Here is an 18103-nt window from a genome sequence, read left to right as displayed (position 1 = left end):
TCCTACCTGTCAGTCATCGCCAAAGTTACTCTCAGAGATAGCGCAGGGAGATAATTTTGATTAACTTTAATCTAAAGAAAAGACTCTTATTCACAACAGGTCTTAGTTTAGTCTAACTGGTAGGGACGCCAGCAAGTCCAAACAAGGAAAAGAAAAGAAGCAGAACAAATAGCACTGTATTGTGGCTTCCAGTATTTTTTCTTTCTTTTTTTTTTGCTTGACAGCAAATTGATGTGTACCCCTGTTTAATCTGCAGATGATTACAGTGCAGAGTATACAACAGCTTCCAGCTGTACAGTAGTGGTGTGATGGGAAGGGCTGGGAATCTCCCATGCAAGGTGTGTTTCAGATTTAGGAAACAATGAACCTGTAAAGGTTACTTTCTATCAGGAACCATTTTTAACAAACAGTACTTAAATAGTTAACAAATCTTCCTAATAACCAAACATGGAAAAAAAAAAGATGTAATACTTCCAATGTGTAAAATATCCTTACAGTAAAGGAACCTTGACTTTCTAAACTGAAGAAGGTTATTCTCTTATTATTTATGTGCTCCCTGGACATCATTTTAATACAGATTCTACCTAATGTGTTTTCCATGATTTCTAATCTTTTGCATAGTAGCCACCTGTTGCAACACAGTAAACACACTGCACACCAGTTGCTCCCACCAGTCCCAGGACCAGGACCAAGACCAAAGAAATAACCTGAAAATAGTTAAATGCTGTTTATTCAAATGCTTGAATTCTTTATGGGCCTACATCATATATTGTCACTGTCAGGGAAAAACAATCACTATCCAAAAGGATTTCAAGGGGTTTCTTTGAAGTTTACTCCTGAAAACAATTTTGTTTTTCTTCTTGTCTTTTTGTCTAGTTATATTAATTTAAAAATTAACACAATAACATCTTTTAACTGGGTTGCTCAGGTAATTGTGAATTGACTCTCCACTGTAGCTGGAACAACCATCAGACTCATTTATAGCTTTTTATTATACAGTTTCATTATATTATTGGATTGGGGACATTTTCTAAATTAGTTAACGAGATTGTACACAATGTGAAGGATTATTGTGTATAGCAGTTTTGGGGGGACTGTAGAGCAGCCCACTACTACATAGCTTGCAAAGAAGCAAGTTACCAACAGAGAGCAGTGGTGAGTCACATTCAGTTTAGTGAAAACAGAACCTGCTGATTTTGCTGTTTTTCATACATGGTATCATAACTTAGTGACTGCACATATGATTTTTATCAAACAAATGAATTCATGTCATGTCAGTAGGGCATTATCATATGACTCATCAGATAGACGAAAAAAAGGTTTAACACACACTTCACAAATTGCACTGATTTCCAACTATGGAGCATTGTTTAATTTTTGATACTTGAAGTAGGCCTATCGTGTGTAATCGTGTGTATCATGAAATTAGCTTTTGTCTTTTTCAGAAGCAACCACATATCAAGTGGGCAACACACTCACTGATATTTACACGCCTCCAGTTTCAAATGAGGGCGGTGAACACAGAAGCTACCTACATCATACGCGACGTTCACTGCACCTCGTAAAGCTCCCAATTTCATGTCCCACAAATGCATTGAACACACTGTTCACTGCTTTTAATCAGAACTAATGATACATTTAGTTGTTGCAATATCAATCAAAAAGACTAACTTTGACAAATGAGGCAATTTATCATGTTATAAATTGGTTGCGTGAAGCTTAAACACAGGCTCTATGAGCAAACTTAATAGGCTATAGGACCATTATTATTCCAGTATAATATTAATAACATCAAAACGACACACCTTGTTGCCATTCTACCAGGATCTGAAGAACAAGCAGCATCTGGTCTTGCCTGGTCGTTATTTTTGCGATCGTATTGTTATAATTCCCAGTATCCCAGCTGTACATGAATGCAACATAGATCCCAGACCGGGCGCTGAGGAGCTGTAGGGGATTTCAGTCCAGCCTCCAGTCATGCTAGTACAGAGTGGTTCAGTGAGTGAACACAAACAGACGGACAGCACTGAGCTGTTGTGAAGAATGTGATAGCAAAGAGGCTTTATATTTTTTACACATTTCTTGAATCACCGGCGCCAAATTTTGGCGTATTTTGGTCACTGACATTGTGTTGAAAGAAGCCATGGAGCCGATAACAAAGTGGACACCAAAGCAAGTTGTCGACTGGATGAAAGGTACGTGTGGAGTACTTAATGAATTACGTTAATGTAGTGTTTTTGACGGACACTGTAGAAGAAACACAACATTCCTGTGTCTTTACTCGCTTCTCTGTCTCAACCTTTAATTCGCTCCTCAGTTATCTCCAGCTGGTTTCGTAGAAACTGCTCCTGTGTGACAACATACCTCGAAGCTTAACAATGGGACTGCATTTTCTTTCACTCTCACTCACAGATGCTATCCAGTTGAGCCATTAACGCCACAGTCAGCTGTGTTATCTTTTCTTTGATACGACTCTTAAATTGCTGCTAATTGCTGTCATTTTATGTGTGCTAATTTGTTACTTTTTGCTACTTTGTGGCGCTCTGAATGACAAGTGTTGGCTGACTTTCGCGCTGTTGGAAGAGAGATAATTTATTCAGTCTCAGTTACACTGGTTTCTAAACTCCTGTGTCAGAAATACCAAAGCTAATATCACTTTAAACCGCAAGCTCCTATATGACAGTTTTGCTTCAGGGTCTCCCAATCTAAAACCAATATTGCTGACTGACTGAAGTAGTAAGGAATGACATTGAACACACAACTGAAGTCATGAATGCACTCGCTCAGTCTACTCATTGTTTTTAATTAAGTAATGCTGACAGTCATTACTCATTACCGTGGACCTCAGTTTTGAAATCACTGTTCTGCTTTCATTAACCGGCTCCTTTTGAAGAAGTCAGAAGTGTTTGAATCCCATAAATCAGTTTCAGTCAGACTTGTTTTTTTAAAGCTTTTTAGGACTACTTTATCATGTCAGGATTAGGGCACTAAGTAAAAGCAACATACCTTTTTCAGATGCTCAGTGGAATGCTGGCTATGGTAAATGACAGCATTACTCTTTGAACCTGTGTTCAGTCACAGCTTAGGTATTTCTAGTGAGAGACACCAAATGGCATGTGAAGTATGGATGGAAATAGTCACACTGCTACCATTCCAAACATAGAGGGAGGCAGAAAAGTGTGTGTATATTCTACTGCAAAAGAACTAATGAGCTGTTTATAATGCCAGCGATAAGACAAAGCTGTCTCTCATAGCTTTACAGTTGAGGACATTTTGAAACATCCCAAAACAAAGCATAAGTGACTTCATTATTAATCCCATAATTTGTATCTCAGGGCACGCACTTGCGTCATTATTTGGAGCTATGATAGTGTTGTAGCGCAGCAACTGCTGATTGAGGCATGCCTGCCTGTGCTCATCTATAGTTGGGAGCTAAAGGGGATTGTGGAGGGGTTAGTTTCAGTGTGTCCAGTGAAAAGAGCCTGGCCCCAGCACGCATGGATGGAGGATTAGTTGTCTACACAGGCCCCATTGCTGTCAGTCTCATGAAAATCTGACTCAGCGATTGTCTCTGTTGGTCTTAACCATCGGATTTGCAGACTCCTACAAAGATGGCTGTAGTGAACAAACTGAAATGACAGCAAGCCATTCATGGGAATATTTCACATATCCCTTTCATACACAAACCCAGTGCATGAACATGCTATGTTGAACACAGGGGTCGACTTGCAGTGGACCTTTCTGACCAAATACCAGGTCTTCCTATCATTGTTGTCATTTTTGCACCTTAATCAAAAGTGGTCACTGCTGTGTTGTCTTTAGATTGTAGTTTCAACAAAGTGGATGATGCAGCTTTGCAAAACCAGCCAAAAAATCTAGCTTCCCTCATTGTGGTGTAGCAAGACTGATATCTTGAGGTGAAATTTTATCCTAAAATTGATCGTTAACAGGGTATATTTTCTTTATTTGGTAAACTCACTAAAGTAAAGTATGTGTTTGTGCTCCACGGTCATGTTTAACATCTTTTGTGTTCAGAAAAAGCAGTGTTACTTAGAGAGAGACACAAGTCTATGTCTATGAAAATGAAAAGACCTTGTGTTGTCCTCAGTGACCGCTGTACAGTAGACAGCCACAAAAGAGCATGTAACCACTGGTTTGTTGTTTGACTGAAGAATAACTTGTGTAATCCCTTCATACTGAAGACAAGCGCCAACACACACAAGTAAAATCCTTGACGAAAGCAGGGTCACGGCCTCGTGTTGACCCACTCACACCGATGGCAAACACGGGTGTTTCCAGAGCTGTTGCGCCTGTGTGAAAGACGTAATATTAAACCCCCAAGAAAGCACTGTCTGTAGATCTGTGTTCTCATTTGCCTCAGGTTGTTTTCCTCAGTAGGACAGGGACTGTTTTGTGTATTGAGGCAGTTGTTAATCACTTGCATTGTTCAAGGAGATCAAGCGGCGGTTGGTGGATGTTTATTGCCAGTGAAAGGGCATTTGGTTCTTTCGATTTAAACACTGTTGTTTTTGTGTTTGGGGACTGGAAATGCCCTGAAGTGCATTTTCCTCACCACAAGCTCTGATCTTCCAGCTGGACCTGTGGTGTCCTGTGTTTGCTATGCCATATGTCATGTGTGGGACTCCCTACCCCGGGGATGTTATTCACCTCTCTAATGGCAGTATAGATGGTACAGCACGATATTTTTTTAATCAATTAATGAAATACATGTATGGTTTTGCTTTGACACTGTTTGAGTTAAATGAAGTGCAGGTTTAGATGAGGTTGGATTTGAAGAAGTAACACTTATACAATGACCCACATACCCATGTTCACAAAGTCAAAAGTTTGTATCCTGCTAGTCATTTTCCAAATATAGTCCTAAATGAATCCACATGGGCAAAGCTTCATCTGAGAAGGGTTGGCACTGCTCAGGGAATGTTAAGCTCAAACTTAGCTGAATAGTTTTTCATTTACCAAACATACTTTCTATTTTTTACTCTCCCCTTGTACACATCTTGGTTACTGGGAGTAAGACGTCCAAGTTTTTAACAAGACATCCCAAACATGCAAACCTGCACAGCTACTGTCTGACTATATGGCTTTAATCCAATGCTGTAACAAGTTCAGACTGTGGCTGAACATGCAACTCTATAGATCAGCACACATTGGATGACCTCCAGCATTTTCTATACTTAAATACTGACTAATCAAATTTCAAAGCTCCGTATCTGGAGATGGATTTAGCCGTGATAATTTTAGTGATGGGTTTATTTTGAGCAAGAGGTCTCTATTAGCCCAGCTGATCTAGTGGCCTACATCTATCTCACACCTCTCTCAGACCAAATAGCCACACGTCTATACAAGGCCTGACTCCATTAGCGTATCGGTGATGTGTATGGAACTACAGATTCAGATGTGTGTGAACATTGTCCGTAACCAGAAGTCTGATATGAATGGTCAACTGCAGGTTCAACACAGTGGATGGAAAACGAATGTCATGTGGATGGAAAACATAAGAGTATATTAGCATAGGTGTGTGTGTATCCTGCCTCTCAAATAACACCAAGGTGCCAGTAAGGTAATTAGCTTGTCAGAGAGGTGACAAACATGTGCTGAATGCGCTTTTGTCTTTGACCAAGTGTGTGCTTTGAAAAGTAACAGGAGTCTGCACATGCTGAATGACTTCACTGATGGGTACCTTCAGCAGTCTTATCTGTAGAGATGATACTGAGGTGTGGGCAATGATGGCCCCATGATCCTTATCTGGCTGAAACAGAGACTTCCTAAACTGGAGTGTGAACAGACATTGTGCAGACACCTCACCCTTATTAAGGCATCCGCTGCCTCTGTTTTAGTGCTGGCTCTATCAGACAAGTGGAGTTCTATGTTTGGATAGCCTCCACAGACATCATTTATCCATTTTAGCAAGCCTCATACTGTAGACTGTGTGTATACGCATCATGACAAGTGTTCACAATTTAATAGTAGCGGATGTCCTTATGCCCTTCTAGTGGCCTCAATCATACAAGGAACTTAACAATGTAACAAGGTTAAATAATTTATTCATTTGAAAGTCATTCTTCCCATGACATCCCATAAAGTTAAAATGCCTGTCTTTTGTCATTTACCAGTTTCTAGTCATCCAGCCATTCAGCTTTTATAATCAACCCATTGTGTTCCATTGATGGGCGGATAACCATGTTACTTTTCCATAGAAAAAGGCCTTTAGAGTTCAGGGGAAGTGCTGTAAGAGGATTCCCCCTGGGGAGAGGCGACTCAAAGGGATTGCCTTGGTTTTGTCCCTGTCGGCCCTGCAGCGGCCTGCTTCTCACACGGCCTGCTGTCCCAGCCTTATAGCCTCAGGAGCTCCACCATATGGGGACTTGTAGAGAAATCATCAATAGTTAATGTCATAATTATGATCTAGAGTTCAAGAGACAAAGACGAAACAACAGTCAGTGTTTTTTAATCAAAGTAAGGGTTTTCACACATTGGTTAAAAGTTGCTATTGTATAAGGGCTGAGCAATATGGACAAAATCAAATATTACGATATTTTTGACCAAATACCTCTACCGAATATTGTAGAGATGACTATTGATCCTTTCACAAAATATTTCCACAATGAGATTTTTGATAAATAATACCAGTAATGTGGATGTAATGACTAAGTGGGTAAAGCCAAATAATAGAACAACTAGAGCAGTCTGGTAAATTCAGCAAATTACATCACTATAGTGCAATGCAGCCTTTAAAACCAGGAAAAGACAACACTTATGCCATAACACAATATTACAATATCCAAAATCTAAGACGATATGTAGTCTCATATCACAATATTGATATATTGCCCAGCCCTAGTTTCTATCCATTTGAGCTTAAACACAGTGTCAGTTGACCTCAGTTGGGTGTTTGATGTGTTTGAACACTATATATACTGCATTGATCCTTCATGTGTACAACTCTTTACAGGGTTGATGATTTTTATCAGTTAAGCAAAATCAGTTTGCATTTGCATGTGTATCCAACAGATCTTCTCACAGCGCCAGGAGAGGAGACCAAGTGTCACCACGTATCCCTGCCAACCCGCGTTAGACCAGTTTGCTTTTCATTCAAATCTGAAATGTACATTGCAAATCTCCCAGATGATCTCTGCTTAGTAGGTCCTGCAAGCTATTTGGCCCCGGTCTGCCCTAAGAGCATTGGCATGTGAAGTGCCGTGCTTAAGCCACAGGAATAAAAGCTCCAACCTTAGGTGGCACAGCGGGTGCAAGTGCAAATACGGGTCACATGCTGACTGACCTCTCGTGCAGGGAAGTCAAGTATGTGTGCCTGCCTACACTGGTTTATGTGTTTGCGTGTCATGAATGTGCCCAAATGCTCACTCTCACTGTCATGCGATTTGAAGTTTTTTCAATATATTAAAATCTCAAATTGCTGCCACACAGATCTATGCTTGTATGGCCACTCAAATCGCGTGCAGAGAAGGAAAAAGGAAGTGTAAGGCTGTGTTGGTATTGTTATCAAAGCCCTGTTAATGCAGTTACGCTCAAATAACCACAGAACATGAGAGGAATGCAGTCGACTGCTGTTTTTTTTTCCTCTACCAAACTAACAGCTCTGCGAATGAGCAGTCAAAACAGGTCACACATGTCCTTTGTTGCATTTGGGGCCACCAGTTGCTTTTAACGGATTTAAAATTCTGAACCCAGTCAAGTTTTGTAGCCCTCCTCACTGACCAAATACACACAAAGCTCTTTCCTCCTGCCACCAGCTTACAGTGTAATGGAGTTTAATGTCATTATGATTATGAAGTGATCTGTAGTTTTATGAACTGTTACCCACATTTGGGTTTAGCAAGGCACTTGGGTGAATGCCAAATCGGAGCTTGTTTAGAACATGTCCAGACGAGTCCATATTTTCACAGTCCTTCACACAGACTGACTGAATTCCTGTCAAGCTGTTCACACAGTTTAAAAATTGTTGTCCTCGTAGGACATACGATCTTATGATTAAACTTCAAGATAATTTACCGGGTTACATTTTGCAGTCCATTCTGTTTGTTTGCATAATAACATGCTGGGATAAAATTAGATTACATGCAGGCTGTTATTGTTTGAAGGTCTCTCACTTTCCTGTGACGTGTCTTTGAGTCTGTTTTGTTGACTGGTTACATTAGATCGTGCTGATAGATAAGGCAGCTGTAATGGGCCAGTCTTTGTTTTCACAACATAGACGGTGCATTGATGAGCCCCCAGGCCCGCTATCAGCATGGCTCCATGTACCCTGAATGGATGGATGGATTTACGTGTTTGTTTTAACCAGGAAACTATAAAACACCTGGGAGATGAAAGGGAAGCCCCATGCTGTGCTGTATCTGTGCTTGATCTGATATATTATGATTGCATGTGCGGTTTCCCCATGCAGGTCTACAGTATACAAAGGTGCATATTACTCTATTATGGAAAGGTCATAAAGCTGTTAAGGTGATACAGCTGTGTCAAACTTCTGTTTTCATTTTGTTATGGTTATAAGTCACCGAGGGAATGCACAGAAAATTCCACAAGGGCAGAGCAGTGAAGTCATACTCTACCTCTGTGGAAGTTTGTCCCTTTTGGACTTTCCCATCACAAGTCCCTAACTTCAAGAAAAACAACTATTTGTAGCTTATTTCCTCATACTCTCCCAACAGTCAAAGCATCAAGCACATGAGTAACTCATTAGAATACAGGTCAGCTGTAATCCTAACCTTTTGTCTTATTGGAATTTGTTATGAAACCTTTTAACCTACTGAACTTAAAATCTTCTCCTGCATATGTTTCCGCTAGAGGCTGGAGCTCACCAAATTTAATCTCATATCACAGCTAATCTTGAGTTAAGGTTGAAAACACCAGCACATTTCAAACAAAACAATCTTTGTTCCCTTGATCCCAACTCAATAGGTTATACAAAGGACATTAGAACAAAATGTGGGTTTTGAATTTGTTTGAACAGGGAGTGGTGACTCCTCTTTGTTTCTCCTGATCCAGAATATTCTCAATCAGGGGAGATTCTTTTTTTATCCTCTCTTTTGTTTCCATCGGTGCAGACACCCGGGAAAACCCACTCACCTGCCTTTCAGTTCTGTTTGTTTGGAACAACACATTTATCATTTATAGGAACATGACTGTCCCTTTCTTAATCTGTCATGATTGCAAGGGAGACCCACAACAGGTGCTGTCAGGAGTACAAACAAACCTCCACCTGGGAAAGGGAGGAGTGCTTTTGTGGAGAAAGAGATTAGTTTGTGTGTGTGTGTGTGTGTGTGTGTGGTCTGTTTTTCCACCAATGAGTTAGAGCATTAAAGCAAAACTTGGCGACACATCTTGATATGCCAAAGCCAGAAAGTCAGTAAAGTAACCACAGCACAACATGGAGTGTATGTGTGTGTGTGCCTACAGTATGTGTGTGTGAGTGGCTGCGTCATAGGTGCCCAGTTCTGGCCTGGGGGTGACTGTCACTGTCACTCCCCACTACTTTTCATTGAAGATGACTCACCCTCCCCCACACACACCCCTCACAGCAGGGAGAACAGGATCAGCTGCCCATGGCCTGTAGGCTGCGTAGTGATGTCTTACATTGCATAATTCATTCAAGTGTTCATTAGATTTGTTCCTCTCTGCCATGATAAGAGAACTGAGTGATTGAGAATTTTTATTGGGGAAAGCCGGTGTCTTACTGATTGGTGGGTTTCTTTTTTCTTCTGTTTTTTATGGTGTGTGTGTGTGTGTGTGTGTTTTTCTGTTTTATTGGTCCTCTACTGAAAGGATGGATAGACTAATGATGTTCTCAATCTTTTTGACCCCTCGCCTCCTCCCGTGACCTGGACACAAGCCAACAATAAAACCCTGGATCGTGGTCTCTATCTCTCACACACACCTCTCCTCTCCCCTCCTTCTACTTCAGCCCCCTCCAACTTGACTGAACCTCCTTTCCCCCACCGTCTACTCAACCTCTACCCAACCTCTTCCCACTTCCCCTATCGCTATAGTAACCTTAATTTTATTTACAGCTCCAGCCAGAGCTTCAGCTTTTTGTTGGCAGCCATTGTGACTGAGGGGGTGACCACCAGGAGCACTTTGCACACAGCAAAGTGTTCCTGCCGGGTTCAGCAGGGGTAGAAGGCAGACAGTAAGCTCAGAGTTGCATGTGGACAGGCCAGGCTGAGAAATGTCCCCTTTCCACCAACTGGAACCTAGTGCTGGTGCTGGACTGGTGCTGGTGCCGGTTCACAATTGGTTCAACGAGCGAGAGAGCCAAATTGTTACATAACTGTACACGCCTCCGGTTTCCTAGCAATTAAATGAACAATTAAGTATGCCATCACCAGCAGACTGATCACACTGAAGTATACTCAAGCAAGACATGAGTGTATCACATGACTGACGGCTGTCTCACCTGGTGTTACGCCGTATTTGGTGACTCATCAGATTCTGTGACCTGCAGTGTTAGAAGTTCATATCCTTCACTTCAGTAGAAGTACCCATCAATACCACAATGTAAAAATACTTCATCACAAGTAAGTTTTTGAAATTGGTCCAGTATGGAGCTAGAGCGCTTCAGCTGGCAGCTGCAAAATGGACTGCAGTGTAATCCTTTAGGGCAATAGCACACTGTCAATGTATGTCCACTAAAAGTGCTTGTTTCTGCCACTGACAGGCTCAGATTGCTATTATAATTGTCTGACAACATTATGGAAGGGACCATACAGAGAAATAAAATGTTTTTTTTTCTTTACCTTTTGCTTGATCTGGTCTGTTTGTTATTGTGTCTAACCAAGCCTCGCTCAAGGAGAAGTCTTGTTCTGAAACCTTGTGCGATTTGAGTTGTTATCGAAATCTGCTAAATATTCAACCATGACAGACTTGGAGAGAGGAGTGCCAGGAGGAGTTTTTTGTGTTGGAGTACAGAAAGCCTAGCTTTGTGTTATCTAAAAGATTTTCAAAGTCATGGCTGAATATTTAGCTGATTAGCTGATTTCGAAACAACTCAACTCTCGCAAGATTTGCACTTTTAGTGGACGTACATTGACGGGATGCAATTGCCCTGTCGTATTACATTGCAGCCTTCTTTGCGGAAGCTGGCTGCAGCTCTCTTGCTCAATGCTAGACCAATTTCAAAAAGTTTCCCCATTAGTCACTCAGACATAAAAAGATGGGAAAATAGGGTTCAGGTTGAAAAATATTGAACTTTTCCCTTTTAAGTAAAGAATCTGAGTACTTTTTCCAACACTGCAGGTCACAGAATCTGATGAGTCACCAAATACGGTGTAACACCGGCCAGCAGCCCCTTCACATCTCCGAAAAACATTGAAGCAAAATTCCAAACAGATGTTAGTTGGATATACTGACCACATATTGGGACTCTATGTGGTTACTTTCTCACCTGAAAAAATATTAAAATTTAATAAAGTGACATATTAACAGCTTAACTCTCTCTATATGGCTCTGGCCTGGCCCAAAATCTCCACCACTGCGCAGTCTGAAGAGACGCAATGCATTTTGGTTTTGGTTGGTCACAATGATCCTAGCTCCAGCCCCTGACGTCAGCGGTTCTTTTTTCTATACCAGCAAAATGTCTCTCTGGAACCAGTTTTCCTGGCTGAGAGCCAGTTCTTTGGCTGTCGAAATGCGAAGAACTGGTTCAAGATTAGGCACCGGCTCCGAACCAGCCCTCGAACTGCCTTGGTTGAAAAGGGGTAGAAGAAGAGATCTCTTCTATGCCAGGGTCAGAGATGGACCTGCTGTCGGTTTTGATAAAGTAAATCCTTTGCCTGGTTTGGCAAGTGAATCTTTCCTTCTAACAAGATCCAAGGGAGATTTGCCCTCTAGAAGACTTATGGCAATTAGCAGGTTCTTATCTATCCAACGATGCTTATGAGGATCCACATTAGAAACGTAGCACATAGCAACCTCACAAGTGACAGGAGCGACATGAAGCTATCTTTAGTTTTAATTAAAGGCTCGTTGCTGTCCGTCGTATCAGTCTGTTTCATAAAAGCCCAGTAAAGTAAGCATTCACATGGAACATAATAGCACAATGGATGCAATGTTGAGTTCAGCTCTGCTAGAAAATATGCCCACATGCAGTGTTATTATGACTGCTGCTACACTATTCCCATGGCAAACTAAATGAGTGGGGCACCCCCCACCCCTCCGAAACCTTGTTCATCTTTATTGTGGTTTACATAGGCAGCTATTATGGTGCTAGTAAATTGGCCTGTAATCAGTATGCAGGGCCACCCTGATCATACGGTATACAGTATATGTGAGGGGACAAAACCACCGAACTGAGTTCCATGTTTTCTACGACCAGTTTGTGACTCAGTGGCTATGACTTTGACTCTGTCTCTTAGCAAAGAATGACAGTCTTTAATTATAGTTTTGTTTCAGGGAAATGATATGTAGGTAGTTGAAAAAGTGAGTGTTTTAGAAGTCCCGTTGACACACAAACAGCGCTGTCTATTATGAAACATTTCATCTTCACTAGTGATTCTCAGGCCCTGTGGTGTGAGTGTCCTTATTGCTTTTTAATTCGACACTTGTTGTGATTAAAACTGGAAAACATTTGACCATTCCCAAATTCCAGAAATGACAGTCCATTGTATTGTGCACTTTCAAGAAACAAAGACTGTGACTATCTTGGGATACTTGTCAACAGGCAGAACCACAACAATATGAATGTTGGAGGGGCCAGGAAAGACGAAAGATTGCGCTGGGTGGAGAAGCAGGAACAGGACTGAGAGGAGGAGGTGGGGTGTTGGAGACATTTTTGAGGTCTTTGTTGCTTTCTTTAGTGGGTGTTTATGCTAGTGGTAACGAGCTGCAGCGTGGCTGGGCGGCCGACTGGCTGGAGAGTGATGGGTGTTTATGTTGGCCTGAGAGGTTATTGCTCGAACTTCTGCTCCCGTCCCTGTCAAACACTCAAGAACTGGCTACAATTGCGTTAATAGCGCTACACTAAGCGCTGTTAATGGCAACAGTGTACATTTTGACATAATGTCGAATAATGTAATGACTCACCTTAATGATCACACCTGTGCTTTCCTTACTATGACTCATTAACAGATCTCTCATGAAAAGGGTCTATTGAAAGCACTGAAAATAAAAAAAACAATCAGATAGGTGAACATGTTTGCATGAGTCAGTATCCTGGATAACACCAGAAATAAGTATCCAGGTTTCCCACCATTCATGTATGAGCTCTCTTATATAAATGTGCTGCTCTCTCAAACTACTTTAGAATCCTCAGTATTTAGTGAATGTAGGTGTGCAAGGAACTAGTCCATGTGGAAGAATTGCGTGTTAAACTGAACATTTGTTAACAATGGCATTAAGATTATAGGCTGCATGTGTGGTGTTGAGAAATTGCTTGTGAAGGAAGTCTGACAAGAGAAAACTAAAGTATGTTTCAGGATTAAACTCAGTGACCCAGTCAACCAGTTTTACAGTTTTTTTTTTTCCACACCCCTAACTTAAGCAACAGTTGTTATGGATTCTGCAGGTTTGGAAAATCACTGACAAATATGCCTGCAGCAGTCTGCTTTATCTCTCTTTTTTTTTTTTGTAGAGTGTTCCTCCTTCTTGCTCCATCTTGTTTTTCCTCAATCCTCTGATCTGCTAATGACCAGAAGTCATCATGTATCAGGTCATGCGACAGCTAAAATACCCCTCCTGACCTCCTGTGTTCCTCCGCTCTGACCTGCGTCGCCTCCAGACGTCACCTCTCGCCTCACTCCGGTCAATATTAACCGAGTCATCCACCCCCCCCCCCCCAAAAAAACCTCAAACTGACAAAGAACTGGCAATGTAACTGAGGCTGCGTTGCTGTAAGAGGTGTGGATTAACTGAACCAAGGGGCCGGGCACTCATACTTGCTGATGTGCTTCAACCATGACAAGCCCGTGAACTATGACCCCCACTTCTCTCATCAGTCATCATCCATCACCCTGTAAGAGACAGAGCCGCTTTTGTCTGCCTGTGTGAGGGGCTAGCCTCAGCTGCTTTTTCTCACTTAGGAAGCCCACTCTGGACATGTCACTGCCATTTTGTAGTCGTCTGTGTTTAAGATTAGGGTACATGAAGTGAAACACTCCATGTTAACTGGAGGAAGCATTGATAAGATTAAAACATGGGTTGCGCAGGGTCATAGCCAGTTAAGCAGCGAGAGAGCGATAGAACAAGAAAATGCTGCCTTTGTGTCTTAAGCACTGTAAAACAGTTCAAGAAGTCACAATCTTATAGTAAGTGGCACCATAACCTACATTTTTTCTCTCTTTGTATCAATTAAAAAACCCACCTGATTTCAAAAATAACCTGAATTGAATTATGACGTTGATGTAGACACAATGGGGAGATGTAGAGGACCATTGTGTAACTCCTATCCCCAGTTTCCCATTGGAAGGGCCAGCCCCGTGTGTGTGTACAGGCTTTGTTGTTTTCCTGTGAAGTCATGCATTAGAGGATAGCTTTGCAGTCGCAGAGAGGAGCTTTTTCTTTCTTTCTAATTACAGCACGGCCTGGTCCAGCCAGAGACCATTGTGCCAGAGAGCTGTGAATTCCCACAATGGAGCTGCTCAGCGGAGAACAATGAGTCAAATTCCTGACCGTTCCCCGCAGGTTCAGAGGCCGTGCTGACAAATACAGACAGCAGAGTTACAGTGGCTTTGCTATTCTACACCCAGTAGCTTTCCCACTGGCCACCCCAGTGGGGATATTTGGTGTGTGCAAGTTTGTGTGTGTCCTGGTTTGTGTCTGTCTGTGTGTGTGTGTGTTACAGAGTGGCTACACCTCCCAGTGGGAGCAAAGGGAGGGGTTGAGAGATGGGGGGGGGTGAGGAGGAGGGAGCTTATTTAGTTCATTCTGTAGGAGGTGAAAGACTGTTCACTCTTTTCTAGTAACTTCTGTAATCAAACCCCTGAGAACTAAACGTTGGCAAACCAGAAGCTGCACTGAAAGCATTGTTGATCAAAACTGATCAACAATTTCCTGATGACAGAGCACTGAACTTGTATAAGATCTCGTGTGCAAACCTATTAGCTGTTCTTTAATGTGTTTTTTTTTTTTCAATCACACACATACACAATGGGCCCTGTGCTATCATGTACTTGGCCACTTAAAACCCAATCTGCTGTTTTTTGTGCCTCTGTGTGGATGGGAAACATTGAGATTATGACAAGAATAGCACAGCCATTTGCAAGAGGAAGGGTTCTGTTGTTTACATTGCCAGAAATGTGTGCTTACACAGCCTTTAAGTAGGCTGCAGAGCTCTACGGCCTCCTAAAGGGTCCAATTCCACTTGTGCTGTCCAGACTGGAGTATCTGGGTTTCTTGCTTTCCCAGCTGTCCAGAAATATGCCTGTGTGTGTGTGTGTGTGTGTGTGTGTGTGTGTGTGTGTGTGTGTGTGTGTGTGTGTGTGTGTGTGTGTGTGTGCGCGCAAGTGTATATGCATACACTGAAACTGTTGTGTTGATAACCTGTTGTACACATAATCATTGTTTACTGAATGGAAGATGGTGGGTGGTAAGAAAGACCCCACAGTGAACAGCAAGTGACATACACAGACACACTGGCATTTGCCAATCACCTTCCTGTACTGTTTGTTTATTGATCAATTTCTATTTCATCCATTTTACAGCAGTTTGTCTCACTTACAATACTATTCTGTCACTCTGTTCTTTATACATTTTTTATGTAGTGAGATTGAATTTCATTGTTGACTACTGTTTTTAGGATTTAGGAAAAACTTGTCTATGGATTTCAGTGAAATTTGGCAGAAGATTTAGGGAGCAATAAATGTTTATCCAGCTGATCGGCAATGCAATTGCATTTGACATTGGTGCCGTGTGTCTTTGCATGTGTGCTATAGGCTACACTTGCACCCTCTTGCTTTGGTTTGAGGACATTTGCCAAGTGGTTCACAGAGGCCATAAAACTCCTCCAAAGCGTTTCATCCTGCGCAGGCTTTTGAAAAAGCATTCACACAGTCCTCCCTGCTGCCTCCCCCTTCACCCAATTCACAATAAGGTGACACTCTATCTCCTTTACTGGTTTCTCTAGCCTTAATGAAAATTGATAGTCTCGCACACAGACACACACCCTAGCAGCCATTGATCGAGGCCAAATAAATGTTTTATAAGCCCCACTGTAAGGACACCCCTCTTTTATTCAGAAGGTGTCAATGGTTGTGTCCAGAGGGACAGATTGCTGTGTTACGTTCCTGTGTGTGCCCCACAATTCAGTGGGAGAGTAATGCAGTTTCTCTGTGACGCACATTTACCCCAGTTCTCCACCAATGGTACCATTAAAGTCTCTGACGTATGTAAGTACACTCAAAATCGTACCCAATTCAAAGCTGATGCAAATCAGTTTGGACCTCTAGTGACCTGGAATTTCTCAACTGTCTGAAGTCTGAACTCCAAAGTCAGTGAAAGGATATGTGGGGAGATCACACTTGCCGATGAATGAAAGAAAGGCAAAACAACCCAGAGGAGAGGATAGACCCCTTATTCATTCCTTCAACTATTTCTTTCCAGACTGTTTTCCCGTATCTAGTCTGTCTGTGTGATCTTAGTGTGGTTTTAGGGCAACAGAGCTAAGAAAACACACAACGTAAGCCTTAGCAAGTCTTATTTGTAAGCTGAACCACAACTTTTCCTTGTGCCCTTTTATTCTTCTGATTGGTGTGGAGATTTCGCACAAAGCATGGCACCATTCCACAGGAAATGCCTTTTTAACACTGCAGGATGGAGAAACTTTGCACCCTCTGGATCCGAGTCTTTGTTTTAATCTAATCGCATTAAGTGACCGGCCCAGAGTTTGTGTTTGGCTTGCGTTTGTCTTGTTGCGGGCTCAAGCTGGTGCTCAGTCCCTCTCAGTCTTCACAATGTGAAGTTGAATTCCTCGCAGAATGCCGGCTAGTCAGGGGTTAAGCTTAAAATTCTCTGAAGCCGTGCTCAGGAATTAACATGCCAAGGAATGAGAAACATCTAATGAGCCTAAGTGGACTTGACTTGTGTGGAGGCTAATGGTTAACAAGTCATGATGGATTTTCTCTTTGATTTTGTGGAGATGACTTGAGCTATTGCAGACATTTTCTCACAGATTGAAAATGCTGTGAACTTTGATGCCATAATGGAATTTTAATGGCCTTGAAGGGAGTCCTACAGCTACACAATGAGTGTACTCTCACGTGTAGCATTATTGTGAAGAGAGTTTCTACATTAGATGTACTGCAGCGGGCTGCAATATCAGACAAAACCAGTAACGTGACTTTTGTACTTTGTTAGCACTGTCTATTCATCCCGTGTAATATTTCAGCCTGATCCACCAAAACAAAGTGCTAAAACCTCTACTTTTATCACGCAGTAAGTTAACATTACAGGTAAACAGAATTCACTTCTGTGCATAAAGTGTTTCTGCAGCTGCTTCATAGTAAAATCCTGTCCATTTGTTGGGAGTCTGATGAAGGCAAGGACTCACTGCTGGAATGTTTTCACTGTGAAGCAGCTGCATCTATGTGCACATAATTGTTTTGGCCAGCCTTGAATGCTAACTTCTTAACCTTTATTTGTATATTTATTATATATTTTATATATTTTTGTCAGTTCAGGTTTCATTCTTCTAACATGTTGCACACACACACAGACACAGTATCTTAGTATCTTCTTCTTTCCCTTACGCGTACTGCCTGCAATACATGCACAGACAGTGTCACATAGGCATGAAGGTATGAGGTGCCATTCACAAAAATGACTCAGTGACCACCAAACACACCCAGTGGGTCTTCACTCATAACTGCGTGCTCTACATTTTATATAGATGCAGTTATCTGCTGTTAAGTAACACGTTCCTAAAAAAAAGTCTAGCTTTTTTTTTTGCAACTTGAATGTCAAACTGAAAACGGATCTGCCAAATCTTGTCTCGTGGCTCACGCTGAAGGATTTTATTTGTGTTAAGTGTGTGTGTTTGTGGTACGGTTCGAGTGAGTTAGGGTGTCTTGCAGCTGACAGGTTTTTCAGAAAAACAGGGCGCAGGGCCATGTATCTGCAGCTGCCCCCTCTC

General features: G+C 41.9%; 1 protein-coding gene across 1 annotated transcript in view; it reads left to right on the top strand.

The window, feature by feature from the left end:
• The first annotated feature begins 1950 nt into the window (after positions 1–1950).
• The window catches only part of LOC137200303 (connector enhancer of kinase suppressor of ras 3-like), a 49922-nt gene continuing 33769 nt past the window's right edge, over positions 1951–18103 (top strand). The window contains exon 1 of the mRNA XM_067615010.1: positions 1951–2195. Within this exon, the coding sequence (XP_067471111.1) occupies positions 2144–2195 (52 nt within the window). The 5' untranslated portion in view covers positions 1951–2143. The remainder of the gene's footprint in view (positions 2196–18103) is intronic.

The sequence above is a fragment of the Thunnus thynnus genome, chromosome 16 (assembly GCF_963924715.1).
Source record: "Thunnus thynnus chromosome 16, fThuThy2.1, whole genome shotgun sequence".
Taxonomy (NCBI): Eukaryota; Metazoa; Chordata; class Actinopteri; order Scombriformes; family Scombridae; genus Thunnus; species Thunnus thynnus.
This window is presented reverse-complemented; position numbering and strand designations above follow the sequence as displayed.